Source organism: Onychomys torridus, chromosome 7, assembly GCF_903995425.1.
Source record: "Onychomys torridus chromosome 7, mOncTor1.1, whole genome shotgun sequence".
NCBI classification, from domain to species: domain Eukaryota; kingdom Metazoa; phylum Chordata; class Mammalia; order Rodentia; family Cricetidae; genus Onychomys; species Onychomys torridus.
Genome location: NC_050449.1, coordinates 35,386,207 through 35,410,713, shown reverse-complemented (window position 1 = coordinate 35,410,713; position 24,507 = coordinate 35,386,207). Strand labels below are relative to the sequence as shown.

Below are 24,507 nucleotides of genomic sequence, written 5' to 3'. Positions count from 1 at the left end.
TCAGTACCCATCTGTCACGTGTTTTGTTAATTGGTTTAAATGTTAATGACAGGCTTACCAGTTTTAAAACATTGTGTTTTCTTGTTCCCAAGTGTTAAGACATGTTTCACAGAGCAGCCTCAGATCCCCAGTTGCCCTACAAGTTGCTTCTGTTGTTGCTTCGGGTTATTACCAACTCAGAGATTTCCTGTGTGGCGGGAATCTTGTCTTTTTCAGGACAATCCCCTTCAGAACAGCTTGACACCTTCCTGTGTTAAGGGGTGTCACTCACCTGCCATTCAGCATACACATAACGCTTGGGATGCCCCTCCCTGTCTCCTCCACTCCCAGAGTGACATATGTCTGCAGTTCCTCTTGGTGCAGGGTACACTGTGCAGGCCAGTCCTCTGCACTCATGTTGCATGTCTCTCTCATAGACAGTAGTGCCTGTTTCATGGGATGCCTAGTGCGTAGAAGCATGGAGTCCATCTTTGGCTTGCAAGACGATGGCAGCAGCGGTTCTCAAACCCCTTTTTATATACCTTCACAATGCCACACAGTCCTTGCTCTTCCATTTCCCAAGACAAATCAATTTCTATTCAGAATATAATAGATACCTGTACTATCGTGCTCTCCCTGGAGAAGAGGGATTTTAGTTGTGAAAATCTTCCTAAGGGTTGCAGGAGAGATGGCTTCTTGGGTAAAGCACTTGCCATGCAAGTGTGAGGACGAGAATTTGGATCCGCTGCACCCCCATGAAAGCTGGGTGGATGTGGAAGCCTCCCTCATCTGTAATTTCAGTATTTGCAAGGTAGAGACAGGGATCTGGAAGCAAGCTGGCTATCTGGACTGAGCTGATCAGTGAACTCTGGGTTCAATTGAGAGACCTGCCTTAATGAATAAAGTGAAGAATGATCAAAGAAGACACCCAAGGCCAGCCTAGGACCTCCACGCACATGCACAAACTCATGCAAACGTGCATACACACCACACACACACACACACACACACACACACACACACACAGTGTCATGCTTATTTACATAGAGATTATGCCCTGTTGGGAAACATAAGTCATCTAGAAATAATGTAAAGTGTGCAGAGGTTATGTTTATTTACCTTCACTATTTTATTTCACCGTTTCAAGTGAGAGAGCTTGGTATCCACAGGGAAACTGGAACCTGGCACAGAGATACTGGAACTAGCCGTTCCCTATTCCCTATCAGCTCATTTTCTTTAAGTACCCAACAAATCTGCTCCTGTATCCTAGACACCCTTGCAAAGAGTCCTCAGATCTTCCCCATGAAAAGCCAGTGCTAGAACATGGTTGTTGCAACACTCCTCAACCCTGCCTGCTACTTCCTTCTTCCTGGCCAGTCCTGTATGTTTTCCCATCTGGGAACATTTCCCAGTATTCTTTATGCCTTCTCTTTGAGCATCTTGACTGCTCCTGAGAACACCACCCATTTTCCTCCTGGGTCTCACACTATGCTGTCAGTCCAAGTGATGCTCCAGATGGAAGACAGGATTGTAGCAGTGCTCATTCTAAAGCAGAGACATTTGGTCCTGTCTGCATCCCAGGAGTCACTTGGAGATGGGAAACGGCACACACCCCACTGCAGTGAATTTGGAGAAGTCCCAAGAATCTGATTTTTAAGAGAGTGTCATCAGTCAACTGTGGGGAAACAAAATTGTGAATTTTCTGTTTTTAGATTGTTGCAATAGCTTATCTCTTTTGGTGGCATTTTTCAGTGTTGAAATCCTAGTATATATTAAATCAAACAATTTATTGAAAGGTTGGATTTTTTTTTTAACCTGAATTCTGTATGCCTGGATGACATTGTGTAGTTACGGGGTGGAAAATGATGTTTTTGTGCACAAGGCAAGGCTCAAGAGCTGGCAGAGAGGCTTCTCTATTGGGCCCCATTGGAGAACTTACAGTCTGAGCTCATAAAAAACAAGAAAGAGAACCTCCAGCATAGGACTGAGCAGATACCAACTTTAGAGTGCATGCTAGCCTTCTGTGGCCACTGATATGTGGCCCCACATGTGATGGCTTGAAACAATACATATTCTGAACCAGAGCTGACCTGGGTGTCACTGGGCTAAAACATAGGTGTGGATGAGACTCCTGGGGTAGTCTGATTCTTTGCTTTCTCCAGCATCTGGGGGCCTGTCCTCCAGAAGTTCAGAGCTCCACCCCCACCTGCAAAGCCAGCAACTTTGCATCTATCTGTCCTTCTGCCTCTGACAGCAACAGGGAAGTTCTCTGCTCTGAAGAATCCATGGAGTTAGCTGGGGCTCATTTGGTTAACATAGGCTGAACTTTGTCCATCATGGTCCTTAACTCAGTTCCATCTTCTAGGTTTCCTGTTGCTATGTAAGGTAACATAACAACAGCTTCCATGGGTTAGGATGTGGAAGTCTTTGTCTTGGAGGTTCACAGTTGCCTTCAGAGCCTACTCATAGAGGCATGATGTCTCTGACATAGCCCTTTCTTATTCGGGATTGGATAGGTAGGCATGAGTTTGTATAAGGAGGACCCAGCCCCAGACTACCCTGAGACAGAAGATTTGGGTTCTGTAGCCACCCTCTTCTCCCTTTAGGATCATTTCCAATGACATTGTCACTCTTCCCTTTTTGACCCTCCTCTAAGATGGAGATCATGTACTTTTGGCTAATAACCTTCTTTGAATAGAGTCAAGTAACTCTTAGCTTACCCCTTCCTTCCCCTGTCAAAATACTTTGAAGACTCATGCAATTAAAAATGCCATGTGAACATGCATGCCTCCACATTATTGCCATTTATCCAATTATTTTTATTACCCAACCCAGGAAACATAGCTTCTTCCTAGATTGCAAACCAGTCAATACTAGGAACAGAACAGTTATCAGTGCAGGAGAATAGCTACCATCTGTCAGTGCTGGCCAAAGCCAGGCCTCTTTTAGGTACTTGAACTCATTAGATTCTCACATATAGGTAGCAGTGAGAATGTTACCCAGGCTTCCAGAGTGGTGTTTAACTTTGGGAGGTGCTTCAGATCACACTGAATAAGGGTTTCAGGCCATGTGTGGGCTGGGAATGGAGTAGATTTGGTCTAGCGCTTGCCTACCTGCCTGCTCTCTTAGTTATGGTTTCTGCTGCTGTGATAAATACTATGACCTAAGCAGCTTGGGGAGGGGGGAAGGGTTTATTTCAACATACAGTTCTGTATCACAGTGCATCCTCAAAGGAAGTCAGGGCAGGAACTGAAGCAGGGAGGAGCCTGGAGGCAGGAACTGAAGCAGAAGCCATGGAGGGGTGCTGCTTACTGGCTTGCTCAGCCTGCTTTCTTACAGTGCCCAGGACTACAAGCCCAGGAATGGCACTGCTTATGGTGAGCTGGGCCCTTTCACCTCCGTCGTCAATTGAGAAAATGCATCATAAACTTTCCCACAGGCCCATCTGATGATGGCATTTTCTCGACTGAGGTTCCCTCTTCCAAAATGTTGCTAGCTTTTGTAAAGTTAGTATAAAAGCCAGCACACGTTGCAAGCACAAAGTCCTGGGTTTGATCTCTGGCATTGCATAAACTGGCGCATAGTTATACATGCCTGTAATCCTAGCATGTATGCAGACTGGAGGATCAGAAGTCCAGTATTATCCTCTGGTATATACCCAGCTGGAGGCAAAAAGTAGTTTTTGAGATTCTGTCTCAAAAATAAGCATAAACAAAAACCTCACCTAGTCTTTTTGACCCCAAAGCTTCCAATCTTCCTGAAGGGAGATTCTCGTTAATGTTAAGTACAATGCTACCATGTGGCTAGCTTCATTCTGCTTCCCCTTCCAGAGAATTTTAGAGCAGTAACCAATAGTTTAAAGAAGCCAGCCTACTTTTCTTACACGTGGTGAACCCGGGCCCAGCTCCACCACATATCCAGCATACCCTTTTCCCTCTGGGTTCAAGGAGGCCCTTTCTATTTCAGCCACGCACAGCACCTTGACCTGTATGAGCAGGGAGTTCAAGTGTGAGGATGGAGAGGCCTGCATTGTGCTCTCCGAACGCTGTGACGGCTTCCTGGACTGCTCGGATGAGAGTGACGAGAAAGTCTGTAGCGGTGAGTGACAGCCCCGCGCCCCGGCTTGCTGGGGGGCTTCTAGCTAGGACCTTCGGGACTTTGTCTCCGCTTGAAAATGTGCTCAACCTGGCAGTGCAAAGTGAGGGGAGGTGTGGTCCAATTTTGATGGAGCGCACAGCCAGCTCTTCCCCGGGAGTGAAAGGCCTCCCCGGTGTGTGTCCCCACGATCTCTACCCTTGCTGAGGTACACACCCTTGCTCTCACAGAGCCTCAGGCGGCAGGTGGGGTTAGCTCAGTCCTGCTGTCTAGAGTCCTGCAGCATCTTCTGTTGAGAATCAAGTTTAAGTGCATCAGGCACGGGGGAGGTAAAATGCATAAGCCAATATGGTAGGAAATCTGGAAAGGTAGTCCGGGGACTGTAGTCACATTTTCTGGGATATCTTTCCATATAATGATTGTCATCTTAACAATTTAGGCCATGGTGATTCTACCTCAAAGGAGTCCTTTGAAATTCAAGGATTTGTAAGGCAGAACTTTGATTTCGCTCTCTGTATCTCTGTAGATGAGTTAACTGTATACAAAGTACAGAATCTTCAGTGGACCGCCGACTTCTCTGGGGATGTGACTTTGACCTGGATGCGACCCAAGAAAATGCCCTCTGCTTCTTGTGTATACAATGTCTACTACAGGTGGGTCCCAATTTAGCCACAGTTGCCATCCACATGGGATAGATGCCCTGTGAGTTCTCCTGTCTCTGTCATCCCCCCCACCCCCCTCCACACACACACACCGCCTCTCTGTGACACTGTCTTCCTTGCTTTGGTCAGGGTGGTTGGAGAGAGCATATGGAAGACCCTGGAGACGCACAGTAATAAAACAAGCACTGTCCTGAAAGTCTTGAAGCCAGACACCACGTACCATGTTAAAGTCCAGGTCCACTGTCTCAGCAAGGTGCATAACACCAATGACTTTGTGACCCTGAGGACTCCAGAGGGGTGTAAGTATGGTAGCTGATTTGTTCGTGGGTACGCATATGTGATCCTGAAGGTTGAGCCCAGGGCCCTGCACATGCCTGAAGGCACCCTACCACTGAGCTACATCCTGAGTCCTTTTTAAATTTTATTTTGAGACATGCACTAATTTGCAGCTGGCCTCAAACTTGCTCTGCGGCTCAAGCAGGCCTGGAATTTGCCATCTTCCTGCCTCTCCTTCCCAGGTAGCTAGGATGACAGATGTGCCCTGTCACACCAGTTTATAATGTATTTTTAAGTGTTATGCATTTGGTGGGTGTGTGGGTATGCACACCCATGTGTGTACACACCTTCTATGCTTATGTGGAGACCAGATGCGAATGCTGGATCTCTCTGTCATGTTCTCCATCTTAGCTTTCTCACTGAACGTGGACCTCACTGTTTTGGCTGCCTGGCTATGGCAAAGTTTACATGGGTGCTGGGCATCTGAACTTGGGTCCTCATGCTTGTGCAGGAAACACTTTACCCAGTGGATGACTTCCTAAGGATGCTGTGGACTGAGGATGTGCTTATCCACACTTTACGTGTGTGAGGAGGAGCATGCCTGATCCATACATGTGTGGACATGCTGGTCTGAGGTGCTGAAGTTAATCTTCCTTACCATGGTCCAGAATGTTCTTCTTCTTCTTTTTTTTAAATGTCCTGTCTAGTTTCTGCTTCTATTTTCCTTTTCTGAGTACTTCCTGGTACCCAATACTTAGGATGTCCTCGTCACTTTAACATGAGGCATGCCAGTGTTTTGTTGCTAAGTATTAAAGAACTCACCAAATGCCTAAGATTTAAGAACTTAAATTCTAAGAGGGTTTCCCACCTGCTCCTCCCTTCAGAACGGATGGCGCAGTTCTGCTTCTTCTAGTTATTTTCCCCACTTCCAGAGCATTTGAATGTGCTGTCACGGAACTCACAAAGGAGTCTGCTTTAAGTGATCACATTCAGCTGGATGTAAGATTTCTGCAATGGGAAATTAGTCTCCTTTCTCAGTAGTCACACCCTTGGTCCCCTGCTTTGTGCTTTGAGAGTTTGAGGTGGCTGGGGCTCTCATGAACAATTAAAATCTCAGCGTGAAGTTCCAACGACCAGACCAGGGGACGGACACACACACACACACACACACACACACACACACACACACACACACACACACACGCTGACTCAGCCTGCCTAAGCAATTCCATCTTGCAGCCTGGCAGAGTCAGAAATTTACCATCTATGGAGACATTCGGGGAAAAGAGGGGAGTGTCCAGTCAATGTGAAGGCTGAGCTGCCAGCATTTTTAACAAAAAGGCTCCAGTCCTTCGGCATCCTTTCTTGTCCTTGCTTTAAGCTCGGGAAATTGTCCTGAGTTGGCTACTGTGCAGATGGATTTTAACCTCTGGTTGGTTCCTTTAAATTTTTAAGATATACTTTTAATTTTTACCTCTCATAAAGATTGTACACGTGTGTGGGGTGCAGTCTGACAGTCTACCACACGTGTTCAATGTATAATGATTAGATCATGGTTACTAGGCTATCTGATCGCTCCACTTGCTTTATATTTCTTTGTATAAGGGATGTGTAGCCTCCTCTCTGCTATCTATTTTAATATTCAATTAATCTTTGTTAACGCTCTTGTCCTGTGCTGTTGAAAGTTAGGCCTTCTTCAGTGTTCACCCCTGCCCCTCTTCTCTCCAGCCCTCCCCCAACCCTCCACTCTTCCAGGCTTGGGAATCACTGGTCTCTGCACTTCTGTGAGATCATTCTGCCGTTTCTGCATGTATGTGAGAACAGTCAGGATTCATCTCTTGCAACTAGGCTTATTTCCCTCAATAGAGTGACCTTCAGGTTCATCCATGTTCCCACAAATGGCAGGCTATCATTCTTTATGATTGAATAATATTACACTGTATGTATGTACCACATTTTCTCTTTTTGTTTGTCCTCTGATGGGTATCTATGTTGATCTCACACCATGGCTCCTGTGACTGTTGCTGCAAAAACATGGAATGTAGGACTACAGATTTCTTTGGATATGTGTACCCAGTAGTGGGGATGCTGGGTCATGGCATAGCGCGAATGCCAGAGTTTGAGAAACCACAATGCTGTAGTGGGTGTGTTCTCACCAGTGCTAGGTTCTGCCATCTCTGCACCTGGGCCAGATTCAGTTGACTTCTTGTCCTTCAGATGCTTAGCTGCCATTACTGGGCTTAGGATATCTCACCATGTTGAGCTGCACCTCCCTCATGAGTAGTGACATTTTTTTCATAAACTTTTTGGCCATTTGTGTATCAACTCTGGAAATAATTTCTGTGTAGCTTATTGGTGCATTTAAAACCAGGTTGTTATTGTTATTTTGCAATTCTCTCTTCACCCTGTTGCTTGTTGTTCTCTGGAAGGAATCCTCTAAGTGTGCTATAGTCTTGTTACACAATTTTTAGTTTTGTTGTCTATGTTTTTGGGGTCACATATAAAGCCAATCTTTCCCCGGATGAGTGTTCTGAAGTATTTCCCCCAGGTATTTTAACTTTTTTCTAGTTTGGGGGTGGTTTATATTTTTAAGGCTTTAATCTGTTATGAGTTTATTTTTGTACATGGTGAATCAATAGGCTACAATTTTCTTCTTCTGTAGATGAGTCTCCAGGCTTCCCAGCACCATTTGGTGAAGAGGGTCCCCTTCCTCCCTTGTATGTTCTGGTTGCCTTCATCAACAGTCAATGGCTGCAAACACATGGACACGTTTCTGACTTCCCTGTTCTGTTGCGTTGCTTCAGGTCTCTGGTTTCTGTCTGTATGGTATATTTTGAGGTGAGACAGTGTGCTGTCTCCAGCCTTCTACTTTTTTCTCAGGATTGCCTTGACTTTTGGGGTGTGTATTTGGGGTGACGAGGTGTCTTATGGTTCTGTGCAATTAAAAAAATATTCTTCAAAGATTTCGTACATGTATAGAATATATTTTGACTTTATCCACTCTTCACCCCTCCCACTCTCCAACTCCCCCACAGTGACCATCCATCATGCACTACTTTTTTTAAGTTGAAAATAGATTTTTTTTTTCATACAACATATTCTGAGTCTGATTTCCTCTCTCCTAACTCCTCCCAGTTCCTCCCGACTTCTCCACCCATTCAAATCACTTCTCTCTCTCTCTCTCTCTCTCTCTCTCTCTCTCTCTCTCTCTCTCTAATACAAACAGGCATTAATAATAATAATAATAATAATAATAATAATAATAATAATAATAATAAAAGCTAAAATAATAAACCAGAAAAGGACAAAGCAAACAAACAAAAAGAAAGCCAAAGAAAAAGCGTAAGAAACACGTATAGATGCAGAGACACACAAATTCACACACACAGAAATCCCATGAAACACAAAAATGGACACCATAATGCTTTCATAAAGAACCTCTAGGGTAAAAAGAACAAAGCCCCAAGAAAGCATTAGGAGACAAAGAACCTCCCCAAATGGCATGGAGTTCATTTTGTGTTGCCATCTATGGTGGGCCTGAAGTCTAGCCTTAAGAGTGGTCTGTATGGTCTGTTAGAGAAAAGTAATTTTTTATTTGTGAGAGGTTATCAGTTGGAGATGGCTGATGGGTTAGGAATGGGGGCTTGTGTCCACTTCTCCTCCCAGTGCTGGGACCCCATCTGATGCAGACCTGTGCAGGCCCTGTGCATGCTGCAGTCTCTATGAGTACGTTCAGATGTGTGTCAGCCCTGCTGTGTTTAGAAGGCCTCATTTCCTTGATGTCCACCATCTCCTCTGGATCTTGCAATCTTTCTGCTTCCTCTTTTGTACCCCACTTTTCATTAAGAGTGCTTTTTATCTATTGCTATACTGGTAGGGACAACACTGGATATATGGATTGCTTTGGGTAACAAAACTATATGGATAATGTGAGTTCTTCCAATCCTGTTTCTGGTCTTTTCTTCAACCTCTCTCACCTGTGTTTTAAATTTTTTTCATTGTAGAAATCATTTACCTTCTTGATTAAATTAGTCCTAGCATGTTTGGGAACAATTTTAAGCAGGGTTTCTTTTAAACTACTTAGTGGCTGGGAGATAGGTTTGTTTGATTTATCTGTTCTTATGCAATTTAATTTTACTACATTCATATGTCAGTCCCCACTCCATCTTGGTAGTGTCTTTCTTTTTTGTATGCATATGATCAAATGATTTAAATGCAGGGAGAACTTGACTTTTGACTTGTTTTCTAGTGCCAGACGCCCCTCGGAACCTCCAGCTGTCACTCAATAATGAAGAGGAAGGTGTGATCATTGGGCACTGGGCTCCACCCATGCATACCCATGGCCTCATTCGTGAGTACATTGTAAGTACTGTCCAGACATTGGTGTGTGTATGTCAGAGAGTTTTCTGGGTCCTTTTTGTCACCAGGAGATGATTTGGTGTTGTGGATAGTGACCCATCCAATAGGACACTGCACATCTGTCCTATTTTTTTCCCTACCACTGTGGTAAAATATTCCAACAAAGGCAACTTAAGGGACAAAGGTTTACTCATAGTTCAAGTGTATAGTCCACAATGGCAGGGAATTCAAGGTCATGAGAGCTGACATGGCTGGTCCTATTGCATCCACAGTCAGAAAGCAGCAATAGGTGCCTGTGTTCAGCACTTCCTCCATTTATACAGCATCCAGCCCAGGAGAATGCTGTTCTGTCTGTACCTTAGTTAACCTAATCCAGATAATCATGCATAGGGATGCCCACAGCCTCATCTCCCAGGGGATTCTAGGTCCTCACAAGTTGACAATTAATGCTAACCATCACAGTACCCTGTCTTTTCCCTGTGTGCAACTTTGTAAGGTATTAGAGGGGCCCGAGCTCTGGTTCCCCTCTACTCATGCTGAGCTTCTCCTTATAGGTGGAATACAGCAGGAGTGGTTCCAAGATGTGGGCCTCCCAAAGAGCCACTAGCAACTCTACAGAAATAAAGAACTTACTGCTCAATGCCCTCTATACCATCAGAGTGAGTGTCTACATCCTTGTGAGCCACTGGCGAGCCTTAAAACGAAGAGAGTTGGCTCCTGCTTGTCACCTCTATGTTTACAGTTAAGAAATGAGTATTAGTGTTCTTGGAAACACCCAGTGCCTGGTCTTAAAGAGGGAAGTTCAGCTTCCCCCTCAGATGGCCAATGACTTGCAGTGATGCAGCTCTAACTTCTGCTTCTGGGGTCTGTCTTTTCATGCACACCTCTCTTCTGCTTATTATTACCTGCAGAATGCTACAGTGCTAAGGACATTTATAAACTGATCCCATGAGGTTCTTATGAAATGGAGTATCAATACATTTTGCAGAAAAGAAATAGATTTTGTACAAAGGATGTTTATTAAATCTGTTAAGACATTTCTCCTGGAGACTCCCTTGCACTGATAATTTCTCTTGGATTCTTTTTATATGTGTGTAGGTGTCTCTGTATATGGATATAGAGCTTAGATCTCTCTCTCTCTCTCTCTCTCTCTCTCTCTCTCACACACACTCACACACACACACACACACACACACACATATACACACACTCACACCTGCTCTTTAGAAGAATCTGGATAACAATAGATCAATAGAAATTTTATATTCTTAGGACTATTATAATCATTCTTGCCTCTTGGTTCTCTTATTTCATTTGCTGGGGCCTCTGAATGTCCTGGGTCACTCTGTCTATATATTATATTTCCTGCCCTCACTGCTGAAGCCTTAGCCATTTGGCTCATTCAGAATTCTTGCTATATGGTGTATTACTTTGATTTCCTATTAACTCACACTCTGATTTGAAAAGGTGGCTGCGGTGACTAGTCGCGGGATAGGAAACTGGAGCGATTCTAAATCCATCACCACCATAAAAGGAAAAGGTAAATGATTCAGTGCTTGCGGATTTAGAGACGATAGAAGGCCTTTGGAAATGACCTTCATTGAGCTGGAAAGGAGAAGCATAGGTTAGAAAGCTTTTCCGAGCCTCCTCTTCCCCAGCACAGGTACCCTTTGGTGTCACAAAGATGTGAAGTCTGTATGGGCAGCCACTGAGTATATTCTTCCTCCAAGCATTGGTCCCCAAAGGTCATTATGCCAGTCCCTTTGTGAGCTTGTACAACTTCTGAAGTAGGAGGGGTCCCTTTTCACTAAAGCTGTACGTGGTTTGCACATTCATTCGTGGTGTTGTTAAGGCACGTGTCTGTGCCCCTCTCCCTTGGTCACATTGACAAGCTATGTCAGGGTTAGGGAGTGAGTGGCACATGGCACCACAGCTGACCCTTGGTGCTCGTAATTCACCACTCTGCACACATGAGCTTACCCAATTGGTCCCTCAGAATAGCTGCAAGATAATGGAGAGGAAAGCAGTGTGAACTTGCCCTAGAACACACATAAGTGGCAAAGCTGGGACTAGAACCTCACATACTAGACTCCAGAGCCTCTGCTCTTAACCATCCTGTTGCACGCCTCCCCTGGGCTGAGATCCCTGTACTGGGCTGCTCTGCCTCTCAGGAGGGTGCTCCGCCTCCTGCATGTGTGTCTCTTGGGGCTGAGAACTTTGCCGTTTGCTTTCCCTCCATCCTTGGTATCTAGTGGGGACGAAATGCTCAGATGGAGGGTGGGTAAATTGAAGCATCTTCATAAAGCGTCCCAGCACCCACTGAGCAGTGGATGGAAGTCTCCTCAGTGGTCTCCTCAGCACAACACTGACTCTGGAGACTTTCACCCCATCGCCTGACAGATACTAAAACCAATTGATGTCTGTGGCATGGGATGCGATTGGATGATTCTGCTTTTATCTGAGTCTGGGAGGAGCTCTCACTGATGAAGGTTTGCTTCAGTTACTCTAACTTCTGTGGGATTATGGCGATCAGGGTAGGAGGCAGCCAGAGTTAATGCTGCCTGCCAGTTAGTGGACAGCATGCCAGCAGGTAGTAAAGAGGTGGAGAATTTACTGTCCTTGAGAACATATTGTCTTATCATTTCTCTCTACAAAAATCTGGGCTGAAGTATACAGACCATCTAAATCCAGAAAAGAGGGACTTTGGAAGGCCACCTTGTTCCCTAATTCAGTAGGCTCAAGTCAAATCTGCTCAGCTCCTCTCCTGGGATTTGGTCAGGCGTTGCGCAGAAGGGAGCTCTGCCCCGAGGCATCTGTGACCCGGGGTCTTAGTGACTTTGGAGGAAAGATGAAGGACAAAGACAGCCACGATGCCAGCCAGGTTCATTAACAATGAAGGCAGCAGGTTAATGCTGGCTCCAGTGAGAAGGCCACCCTGTGTGTGGAGTGCTTCTTGTGTGCCACCCACTGTGCTTTTGGTTTTATGTGAATCCTGTGAGTGAAGAAGTATTGTCGTCATCGTCTTGTACCTGAGGGGAATTGGGCTCTGGAGAGTCATGAGCTGCTCATGGTCACCATGATTATAGTCCATGCTGCCTTTCCCTTAGCACTGTCTGGCTCTGAGTTGGCTGCCCGAAGCTTCTCAGAGCCTTCCTCCTGGTCCGTGTGTGTGTGTGTGTGTGTGTGTGAGTGAAGCCTGGTTTTATAACACGCTTGATCATCTGATGGGGCCTCCCTAGATTTCAATGTCTTTTACCCGATCTCCCTTGCTTTGCATTTAGCAGGGCTGTGTCCTGAGAGTTAAATACCCAGCTGCCACTTAGGTGGTGTCTTCTGATCATGTTGGATTCTGAGGCTCCTTTAGATGACTCTAGGCTCAGCACTGTCACCTTTCTTGTGGGCAGATGTTCTAGCTGCTGGGCTGATGCTCATCAGGAGGCCATGGGCGCTTTCCTCTTGGCCATGCTCTCCGTGTGCCCCCAGCTGTCAGCTTGAGTTCCCATCTGTGGAGCATACTAATCGCTCATGAAGCAAGACGTCACTGAATAGGAAAAGGAAGGGGACAGTAGCTGTGTGCTTGGCACCGTTAACTTTCCCAGCTCTAGGCTGCATGAATGGTTTTCCAGTTAGTTAGTGTCAGGGAACAAGAACTCAAACTCAGGTTTGCCAAATTCCAGAGGCCAGCTTCCTTCCCAACCCGAAGCACACACCTTTACAACTTATGGTTTTTCCTTCAGCATGTCCCATCCTTCAATAGGACATGGGGAGGCTGGAACTTTGTTGTTCCTCATAAAGACATCACTGGCAGGGATCCTGATCCTTCATGAGCCAGGTCGAAGCTGGGCTATGTGGGGACAGTGGCACAGTGAAACTTTTCTGTTCAACCTAATTGCCCGGTCAGCTGACCAGTTTGCCAAGAGTGTGTGTTCAGCAAGCAAGAGTGGGCCCGGCCTCAGTCAGGGAAATGGTGGTAGAAGGGATGGGTGGATAAAGGTATGCCCTTTATTCCCTGGCTGCAAGGCCACTTTGTCTGTTGAGATGATTGATAGCTGTGAGGTCCCGCCTTCCTCACTTTCCATGGCATGGTCTCTCTTTGACCCCTTTTTCTTTTCAGTGATCCAAGCCCCACATATCCACATTGACAGCTACGATGAAAATTCTCTAAGCTTTACCCTGACCATGGACGGTGACATCAAGGTAATGTGGAGTTCTCAGACTGGCAGCTGGGTGGGGCTTTCCTTTGTGTGGGAACTCACGTGTCTTAGTGCAGGGAGATTAGGAGACACGAAGGACCTGATCTAGTGGAGCTGAAATACCAGACCCGGGTTATTTCCTTTCCCCCATGAAGAATAACTTGAGTCTCCACATGTAATTACTCTGCCTCGGCCTGGTGCCCTTCTTCTTTAACCATATAATTAAACTATTCACCGCTCCCAGTGTGCATAAAGACTTGATGTGAACAGAATATGTGTGCCCTATCATTTTCAGCTTTATTGGATTTCCTGGTACTCAGTGCCAATGTTGAAGTTCCCATTGTGGTAGAGCAGGTTTCTTGGGAGAACCAGATGCCTTGGAAACCCATCTGTCATGTGTCTCCTATGTCCACCCAGTCTCTCCTCATCTGCCACCACTGGTCCCTCTGAGCACCCATCTACATAGCCTGCTTATCTGTCCCCGTGATCTTTCTAACTGAAATCTACTTCCATAATTTTGTTTCCCGTCTGCTGGTTCCTCATCCCATCCCTCTCCATCCATGATGTTGTGGCGGGGTGGTCTTCAGGGTTCTTGTGCCATTCACTTAAGTACATTTACTATCATGTTCTTAGCTTCAAAGAGACGTGTGAAACTTTGTCGGTAGTGTTGGTCATGAAGACATTTTTTTCTTGTTGTCCACATGTGATGGATTTTAGTTCGGAACCTTCTCTAGTGGAGAACTCTCGGAGATGGTAGTCTTTCCTGATTCTGTGGGCCTTTGTATTGACCTTTTGGCCTTGACTAAGAGGTGAACCTGAGCTGAGGTGTTCCCCCTAACTGGAATTTACTATAAATAACGGAATGCATTTAATGGTAGCAGAAATAGAAGCTGGTGAAAAACCAGAAGAAACACTTGTCCACCAAAAGAGATGAGGAGGCAGCTAAGGAAACCAGCCATATCTGGTGTATCAGTGTGTCCCCTGACTGTGTCAGCTGATCATGTCCCATGCTTCCTGGTTCTTGGCAGGTCAATGGCTATGTGGTGAACCTTTTCTGGTCATTTGATGCCCACAAACAAGAAAAGAAAACCTTGAACTTCCAGGGAAGCTCTCTGTCTCACAAAGGTAATGCCTTGGAGCTGCACTGGTCTGTGAGCAGGGAGGAGTAAGCCAAATCAGTGCTTTCCTGGGGAGCAGGGATTGGGGGAGTAGGGGTGGAAGACTGGGAATGGGTGGGATCCTCTCTGGAGATGGTTGTGCATGGACAGTCTTTGCCCATTGAGGATACTGTCTTCATCCTCCTCTACCTCAGGCAGAGAGTCTTTACTTGCTGGCTCCTTGAACCTCCTTCTAAACCTGGTGGCCCTCAATGGAAGCTGGGGCAAGAGAGGAAGAGGAGCCTGTAAGGAGCCAGTGTAACTCCTGTAGATGATTTTACACTGTGTAAAAACCCGTCCAGATTCCATTACCTGCGTTCTTCCTGGTTTTACTCTCACTCAGCTAGTAAGAGGTAGAGCAAGGCCTGGTGTGTATTGGCATTCAGTAAAGATTTGTCAATTGCACAGACGGGCAGGCAGATTAGAAAAGGAGGTGGTCCATTCCTCACTTAGGTCTGTGCAACTGTGAGAGCCATTAAAATTCTTTTCTCTGGAGATGGTCTCACAGGAAGAGGTTAATGTATTTCTAAAAGAAAACCTTCAATACCAAGAACTGCTTATGAGTGCTGTGAGTGGCTTGGGAGTTTCCTCTTTTCTCTCCTTCCGGCCTGCTTGAAAAGGACAGCCAATCAGAGTTTTATTCCCTCCTTGTTAGTCTTATGAAACAGAAACCACAGACGTGCTCTGGTCATCACGGTCATCATCATCTTCTATTATTATTTCCTTTTGTCATTTCTGGGGATTGAACCCAGGGCCTTGTGCATGCTAGGCAGACTCTCTGCAACTGAACTAGATTTGTAGCCCTTTGTTTTTCAGATACCATATATCCCAGGTTGGCCTGGCACTCACTTTGTAGCTCAGGCTGACCTCATGTTGGCAGCCCTCCTTCCTTAAACCAGCAGAGTGCTTGGCTTGTAGCTATGAGTTTAAGTGGGGTTGCTTTCATGAATATGAGTGGTTGGTTATGTACTGGGGCAATTTTCCAGTGACCACACCACTGAAGAAAATGACTCCCAGCCCTCAGCACCATTAGCTGCCAGTGTTTCCTGTAGCAGACACAGAAATGAATGTCCTCGTTCCCAGATTTTGAGATCCTCTCTGATTTCCTACAGTGGTTGGACTGATGGGTGTGAGCCTCAGGGCTCCTGTCACACAAGGCCAAATAAATGTAGGAGTGTTTTGCTAATTATACATCCACACAGTCAGCTTTAGAAGTTACCTAGTCTCAGGGTTGGAGATTTAGCCCTGGGTTCGATCCTCAGCTCAAAAAAAAAAAAAAAAAAAAGGTTACCTAGTCTCTAAGAGTCACATGCGCTAGAACAGCAGTAAAATATTAAATGAGTTTGCAAACTATTGAAATGTAGGGTATGCAAACCCAAGCGAATTCTTGACTGTCAGAAACACACACACACACACACACACACACACACACACACACGCACATGTGTGCACGCCACATATACACATCCCTGATATTCCCCTTCCTTCTTTTCACAGTTAGCAATCTGACAGCTCACACGTCCTATGAGATTTCCACCTGGGCCAAGACAGACTTGGGGGATAGTCCTCTGGCATTTGAGCACGTCTTGACAAGAGGCGTCCGTCCACTTGCTCCTAGTCTCAAAGCCAAGGCCATCAACCAGACTGCCGTGGAGTGCACGTGGACTGGCCCCAAGAATGTGGTAGGTGGACAAGAACGACCATCCCAAGTTTGTCTGAACCCTCCCTAAGTTTAAGCCCTTGGACAGCCATGGGACTTTCTGCCCCGTCTCTGCTCCTGCTTCTCATCTCTCCCCAAACACAAGCCATCTGCCAGCTCAGGGCTACCTTCTGAAGGGACTTGGCATCCCAACCACCCCTGCATCATGACCTCACTCTGCTGGCCTCGGAGATAGTTCCATGATGTTTGTCATTGGGTAGACAGACCATACATGCAGAGTGCTGTATTCATGCACTAAGGAACTCATCCTGGATAGTGAGCTTGACTGAATTCTTTAATATAATGTAGTTCTGCTCTTTTATATGCCCCACAATGTGATGATGAGCAAGAAGCAGGGACAAAAGCCCAAGCCTTAGCACTTAGCACTTCCTTTGACCTTGAAGGAGAGTATACATACCCACAAGGAGACATTTATTCTCTGTTAATAGGCTCGACTTGGTGCAGGCCCACTTGTCCCGCTGAGCAGTCCTCCATAGTAAGGTGTGGTCTACAGAACAATGGAGTGTCACACAACTTAGAGCCTCTCTTTGCATGCCAGTTTGCAAAAGTCCCCTTGCTTGTGCCATGGCCTGGCTCATGTGTTCACAGGCCACACAGCCAGCTGTCGTATGTGATAAGTCCAGTGAGGCTCACTGTGGGTGGCCGTCACCTGCTGCTGTCTCTTCACTGAGTACTCTGGCAGCACTCACGGTCAGCTTCTTCACCATCTCTGAGGGGCTCTTCTTGTCTCCTGACTCCCATGGGCTCTGGGAGCCCTTTCTCATCACTAGCTACCCTACCCCGTGTGCCATGGGCTCTATTATAATGACATAATGCTACCAAGCACCAAGCCCCTACTGGGACCATGGCCTCCCATTTAAGCTTCATGTCCCCCTTGTTCCTTTCTTGCTATCCCATATGCATTTGCTTTCCAACCTTGGATCCCCTCAATTTCTCTCTTCCCGCCTCCCAGTTAACTGGCCCCAGGAGGCCACCTTTCCCCTTTCACCATCTGAGCTCCTCCTTTTCCAGACCTTCTTCTGAGCAGAGTTACAGGAAGTGGCATTGTTTCTGGGACATTGACATCCCCAGGCAGTCCCCTCTCTATGCCCAGGGTACCTGCAGAAATACCTCCTGCACATATACTCGGGGGAAGAAGTACTCTAATCCTACATTATCTTCTTCAGTGTGTTCCTTCCCATTTGAACCCACTCTGCTATCATTCCTTGCTTAGTCCAGTTCCTTGGTTTGAGATCCCCTCAGCTTCCTACATGGACTCCTAGAGTGTGCTTTAAATATGCCCGTGGTCCAGTCAAGTTTAGGGCCTCTATTGCAGCCACACACTTTCACCCTGGAGAGGACACATGCCTCGTCAACTCCAGCCAATGGTGTGCATCTGTAAGGTCATCTGGGCAGACAGCCTGCTGGAGCTGCAGTCATTGTCTGAATGCTAGGCTGCAGGAGGGCAAGAATTTAGGCTGTCCTGCCATTAAAAGAATCTGCTGGACTCTCCCACTGGGCACTTCTGCTTACATCTCATTGGCTGACACCTGGTTATGTCTCATTGGCTGACGACACCTGATTGCATCTCATTGCCTAACACCTTGTTTATGGTTCTGTCAGCTTCTACAGTGGTAGGCAATGCAGACTTCTTCCTACCAGGGTTCCACTAAAGGAAAACTGGGAGGGATGGAGAACCTGCTGCACCTGTCCTCCTGTGTCCACTTCCCAGTTTGCTGAGATTCCCACACTCACTCGACAACTCCCACCACAGCTGCTGACCCCTCAGTGTAGCCTCTCAGCTCCCCGACACTGCTGTTGGATTGTATAATGTCACCCCTCTTTGGTAAGCCCTCTTTGCTCTGACACTTCCTACAGAGCTTGGGATGACAGCCAGAGCTTCTCATTTGCTCTCATGGCTGAATTGGTGCCTTTTTTTCCTTCCCTGCCCATCCCTCCTCAAGAAGCAGCTCTGTGAGAGCCAGAGCTGCTCATGCTTACCTTTGCAGGTGCACACACACACACACACACACACACACACACACACACACACACACGCCCGTTCCCAAGTGGGATTGACGTAATAAAGGTTGAAGGAAGATTTCTCTGGGTGCTTTAGAACCACTTCCAAGGTCTCAAGTTGGCAATTTCAATTTGGGGGCATTGACCCATAAGCTGATTGCCTTTTCCCTTCTCTGCTTTTACCAGGTTTATGGCATTTTCTATGCCACGTCCTTCCTTGATCTCTACCAAAACCCTAGGAGCTTAACCACTTCGCTCCACAATAAGACAGTCATTGTCAGCAAGGATGAGCAGTATTTGTTTCTGGTAAGCTTTCTGCACCAGGGAAACAGGGGTTCCTGGGGTTCCTGGGTTTTTTTTGTTTGTTGTTGTTGTTTTTTGTTTGTTTTTGTTTTTTTTGGTTTTTCGAGACAAGGTTTCTCTGTGTAGCTTTGCGCCTTTCCTGGGACTCACTTGGTAGCCCAGGTTGGCCTCGAACTCACAGAGATCCACCTGGCTCTGCCTCTGAGTGCTGGGATTAAAGGTATGTATCACCACAGCCCAGCAGGGGTTCCTGTATTTAAAGGAGATTTCTTAAGTGTTGGGTCTCCTGAGTGCAGCCCTAGTAGAATGGGGACCTGGGAACCTAGAATCATCTTCTTTGTAAGTTCCCACAGCCAGGTTCCTAAATGCAGCTCAGCGGTGGAGCATGGGTCCCTGGCAAACAAATCACAATGCCTTTGTCAGAGTCCACTTCTAGCAATCTAGCATCTGTATTGTTACACCTGTGTGTGCCAAGACGTGGAAGAAGGTGTATGGGCTGCCACACTTTGCTTTCTGCTGCTGAGATAAACACCACGACCAAAAGCAACTTGGAGAAGAACAGGTTGATTTCATCCTACAGGTTACATAAAGTCCATCCCTAAAGGAAGTCAGGGCAGGAACCTGGAGACAGGAGCTGATGCAGAGGCCACAGAGGAGTGCTGCTTACTGGCTTGCCTCCTGAGGCTTGCTTAGGCTGCTTTCTTATATAACCCAGGACTACCTGCCTGGGGTGGCACCGCCCACAATGGGCTGGGCCTTAGCATGTCAGTCATCCATCAAGACAATGCCCCACACACTTTCCCACAGGCTAAATAATGGAGGCAGTTCCTCAACTGAGGTCCCCTCCTCCCAGATGACTCTAGTCTGTGTCCAACTGACAAAAGAAAAAAGGAAAGAAACTAGCTAGCACATGAGCCAGTATTATGTGTGAGAAAAAAGATTTGATATAACCTAAATCTTTCGAGAAAAGACTCGTAAAATAAATTATGGCTTATCCATGGAGTAGAATATAGAACTGTCCAAAAGAAGGCAATGCTGAATGTTCCCACATGGAAAAAATCTGAACCCATCTTACGAAGTTTTAGGAGGGGAAGCCTAGTTGTGTGAAAAAGATTTTTAAAAGATAGGCTTCACATGAACACGCATGCATATGTGTTTTTATGTGTTTATATATCATGTATCTATGCTTACATATGTCTAGGGCATTTCTGGATGGAAGACAAAACAGGAAAACTATCTAGGTCAGGCAGGGAACTATTTTATATTATTCTGTGCTAATTGAATTTTAATTGTGGTCATGTGTCATTAACTTACTGAAAAATAGTATGGTAGAGGTTGCATGAGCCCATGTGGTATTGTTTTTCCTGTGTGTGCTTGGACCCTAGGTCCGGGTGTTGATCCCTTACCTAGGGCCATCTTCTGACTACGTCGTAGTGAAGATGATCCCGGACAGCAGGCTTCCACCTCGTCACCTGCACGCGGTCCAAATAGGCAAAACCTCAGCAGTCATCAAGTGGGAATCGCCCTATGACTCTCCTGACCAGGACCTGGTGAGTGGGAAGGCGCGCAGTCTGTCATGCTTATACTTAGCATGCTTTGGGTAAATGGAGTGCGTGTAAGAGGTCAGGTCATGTGACACAGGTAGTAGCTGAGCTCAGCAGGCCTTGTCCCCATTTCTGTGTGGTCAAAGACAGATCTTCACAGGCACCCCTTCTGACTTGGCTCCCTCCATTGTTCCCTTCCCACCCTATTTCTTTGTTCTTCCTCAGCTATCCCAACCTCCTCCATCAACCAGAGCTCAGCACTTGAAGACCTGCAGGCCAAATCCAGCCTATGGATAATTTTTTTAAACTATTGTTTAATTGGAACCAAGGCCACCCTTATCTGCGTACATATGGCCTGTGTCTGTTTTTTTTTTTTTTTGCTTTTGCACAATAGAATTATTTGCGGTTGAGATCCTAAGACCCTCAAAACCTACAACACCTACCATCTTGACTTTTTCAGAGTTTTCTACCCCTTGCCAAAAAATAGTACAGGATGTTGATCCTGGGAATACCCCGCTCTTCCTTGCTTTGGACCACTTTGACCTCTGTCCCTCACCCCTACACCTTAGCGTGTAGTTTCCTCTTGGCTGCTGAGACACCTTTTGGTTCTCAGATTCTCTCTGGTGATCAGGTTTCCTGTGTGTCCTTCATGTCCCCTTTCTTACACACTCCCTCTGTAAGAAGCAGCCTGAGAGAACAGGTGGGGCTGTTTGTGCTTTAGAGCTGGAGCTGAGCATCTTCATCCATGTCCCCCTCTGTCGGTATCCAGACACGGTTATCATGGTGGAGAGACAGAAGCCTGGCTGCTGATGTTACGATTGGTGTGGCTTTTCCTAGTGTTTGGTTTCCTCCTCTACTTTGCATTCCCTTGTTTCCCTTTTCCACGTTCCTGCTTCCCCTTTCTCCCCTTTCTTTCCCTTCTCTTCTCTTCTCTTTTCCTCTCCTCCTCTCCCTTTTCCTTCTCCTCCCTTCCCATCCCTTCTCTAGCTGATTCTTGTGCAGTTCTGGGAATGTATGCTTGTTATTCGATAGACCCTAGCTGCCCTGAAGACTTTCTGAAGGACATGAGTCAGACTTTGAGGCTCAGAAAAGTCAGCCCCATGCCTGAGTTCCATATCTGTGTATTCAACCAATTGCACATTGAACACATCTGGAAAAGGATTGTGTCTGAATGGAATATGCACATACCGTCTCTTGTCATTACTCCCTGAACAAGATGGTATGCTCACTGTTACATGACTGTGGTGCTTTGGATAAGGATGGCCCCCATAGTCTCATAGATTAGAATGCTCAGTTATCAGGGAGTGGAACTGTTCTAAAGGATTAGAAGGATTAGGAGGTGTGGCCTTATTGGAATAGGTGTGGCCTTGTTGGCAGTGTGTCACTGCAGGTGAGCTTTGAGGTGTCCATTCCAGATCCAGGCTTTCTCCCTCTCTGCCTGTGGATCAGCTAGTGTTCCAATGCCAGGCATATAGCCGTGCTTCCTACTATGATGATAATGGACTAACCCACTGAAACTATAAGCAAAGCTCCAATTAAACACTTCTTTTATAAGAGGGGCCTTGGCCCCAGTGTCTCTTCACAACAATAGAACACTGACTAAGACAATGGCACTTACACTGTATAAAGTATTCGTAATCTGGAACTGATTTCATGCCTCTGACTGCTACTCAGATCCTCTCCCTCTGTCTGTCTTAGTTCTACGCCATTGCAGTGAAAGATCTGATCAGGAAGACGGAGAGGAGCTACAAAGTCAAATCTCGCAACAGTACTGTAGAGTACAGCCTCAACAAGCTGGAGCCTGGAGGAAAATACCATATTATTGTCCAGCTGGGGAACATGAGCAAGGATTCCAGCATAAAAATCACCACAGGTAAGTGGGAAGAAAGAAAGGCCTTGCTGCACACTGAGCAACCTCATGCCCGCAGACCTCGGCACAGGGGAAGACTGTAGTATCTTTGTAGGACATGCAAGCACTGTTCTCTGTCCACGCTACAGCAGACCAAGGCAGGGATGTGGGGTTTCCTGGGTTTGGGTGAGGGGGCCACAACTCAGTTGTCTGAGAAAGACTCTTATTTTCTGTATTCTTGAAGTTCGTTTGTTTGTTTGATTTTTTTTTTTTAATGCAGTTCAAGGGCTTGAACTCAGGGTGTCTTTGAATGCTAGGCAAGCACTCTACCACTGAGCTGCACCCAGGCTCTGTGAGTCTCTTTTCATGCTTCCTTAGTGTGTCCTACCATGGCTAGGGGAGGAAGGGAGGAACGCTCAAGAGGGTTAAGAAACCCAGCAGAATTTTCAGCGAGGCCAACATTGCAGTGAGGACCTGGACTGTGTCACAGTGGCCCTCTTGGTGATCAGGCAGAAAGAATGGAAGGAGACCATAAGGCCGTGGGCTAGAGGATTGGTTAGTCTTCTGCCCAGTTTTGAACTCCACTGCCAAGATTCTAGCAAACAATGTTAGCAGTTGCAGGTGGGGGGTCAGGCCCATTAAGGCAGGTGGTGCATGTCATGGACCTGGGCTACTCTCCATGTTCTTTGGGGCGCATCTGTTCAGACATAACTTGTTCTCTCTCCTTGGTCCTTGCTGCCTCTGCCTTACGTCCAGACATCATGGTTAAAGGACTAATAACCACCACCACTAAACCACCACCACTAAACCACCACCACTAAACAACCACCACCACTAGTGCTATACTGAGCAGTGTTCATGTTTTGTTTCTTTTTTTCATTATCACATCGTTATTGCAGCCCTTGGAGGCTGGGAGCGTTTTTTTTTTCAGCCTCTTTTTTCTAGATGAGGCAGCGAAGGCTCAGATCTATGTCTACTAACTGTGTCCATTTTCAGTTTCATTATCAGCACCCGACGCCTTAAAAATCATCACAGAAAATGACCACGTTCTTCTCTTTTGGAAAAGCCTCGCCTTAAAAGAAAAGCAGTTCAGTGAAACCAGGGTAAGTTCCTCGTGCATGGTCAATGACTTTGGAACTCCAGCTGAGAGGCTGTTTTAGCCATGAGTTCATTAACAGCAGGTTGGTGGACGGTGTGAAGAAGGGAGGCAGGCAGGCAAGCAGCGGGCCTGGGCGTGAACTTGAGAAGGAATGAGAGGACCATTTGCTGATTAGTGAAATGCTTGTGCTGCCCATTAAGTGGGCGAACCTCTGTCTTCAGCACTCACGGCCACACACTTGTCCTGGGAAGAAAGAGAATGGGCGGGAGACTGGTGGTCTCCCTGCAGCTGGACTGTGCTCAGCCTTGGAACCAAGCGCCCGCCCTTCCCCGACCCTTTGACAGCTAGGCTGTGGTTCCAGTGCCAGGAAGCTGAGCCACACTCTCCATCTAGCACCTTGTCAGTGTCCCCTCAGAGTTATCAGGAGGAGCAGGAAGTCCACGAAGATACTCTGTTGGCATATGAAAAAAAAAACACCTTTGTTTTGCTCTTGGCAGGCCAGTGCTCTGACAGTGTGGGAGGGAAGGAAGAGTGAGATCCAAGAGATCCAGGAGGGTGGATGCATTAGTTATTGGAACTGGCTTAGTCCCCTTGAAAGTAAAGTAGGGCTGTGATGGTCCAGCTGCGGTCACCTGGAAGAACAGTGTAGGCAAAGAGCCCAAGGGTTTTCTGCAGTGTGATGTGAGAGCCAGGCTCAGGTACACTTTGAGCCTCCTCACAACTCCCATAGCTGTGATATCTACATGTTGAATGTCCTTAAGAATATGAAATCTACCCAGGAACACTCCAGTGTTGACAAGGTACTGAACAGTAAAGCACTCCAGCAGCTGGGAGCAGGAAAGGACAGGCTCCTAGCAAGCTAATGGCAAAGACATCAAGCCTGCAAAGGACTCTGGAAGAGTAATGCCAGTGTCGGAAGTGGCTGGGGAATGACACTGAGAATATAAGTTCGTTCAAAGTTCTGGAAGGCTTTTTGATAATATGTTCACATTCCCTGGTTTAGTTATTCTAAGATTTTACTTTGAGAGAGCAGTGCATTGAAGTTTCATATACTCTGCTTCATGATAGAAAGAAAGAGGAAACATAAATGCCTAACAGGAGGACTACGGAAAGGAAAGGTGGTTGATGGTTGTGTACATTGTTTCATTTGTGTCTTTATGTATATGACAGATGTTCTACACTGGATTTACATGATAATAAATAATCATTACTAGCTTATAAGAAAGGGTGTGGTGCCAGGCATGTAGACAGCAGGAGCCCAGCTTTAGGT

At 46.4% G+C, this 24,507-nt stretch overlaps 1 protein-coding gene across 1 annotated transcript in view; it reads left to right on the top strand.

The window, feature by feature from the left end:
* Sorl1 (sortilin related receptor 1) overlaps positions 1 to 24,507 on the top strand; it is a 169,373-nt gene that overhangs the window by 135,640 nt on the left and 9,226 nt on the right. The window contains exons 33-45 of the mRNA XM_036191798.1: positions 3,946 to 4,077; positions 4,601 to 4,727; positions 4,866 to 5,035; positions 9,262 to 9,374; positions 9,926 to 10,030; positions 10,839 to 10,911; positions 13,486 to 13,568; positions 14,593 to 14,689; positions 16,219 to 16,403; positions 18,629 to 18,748; positions 20,131 to 20,295; positions 21,988 to 22,162; positions 23,135 to 23,241. Of these exons, the coding sequence (XP_036047691.1) occupies positions 3,946 to 4,077; positions 4,601 to 4,727; positions 4,866 to 5,035; positions 9,262 to 9,374; positions 9,926 to 10,030; positions 10,839 to 10,911; positions 13,486 to 13,568; positions 14,593 to 14,689; positions 16,219 to 16,403; positions 18,629 to 18,748; positions 20,131 to 20,295; positions 21,988 to 22,162; positions 23,135 to 23,241 (1,652 nt within the window). The remainder of the gene's footprint in view (positions 1 to 3,945; positions 4,078 to 4,600; positions 4,728 to 4,865; positions 5,036 to 9,261; positions 9,375 to 9,925; positions 10,031 to 10,838; positions 10,912 to 13,485; positions 13,569 to 14,592; positions 14,690 to 16,218; positions 16,404 to 18,628; positions 18,749 to 20,130; positions 20,296 to 21,987; positions 22,163 to 23,134; positions 23,242 to 24,507) is intronic.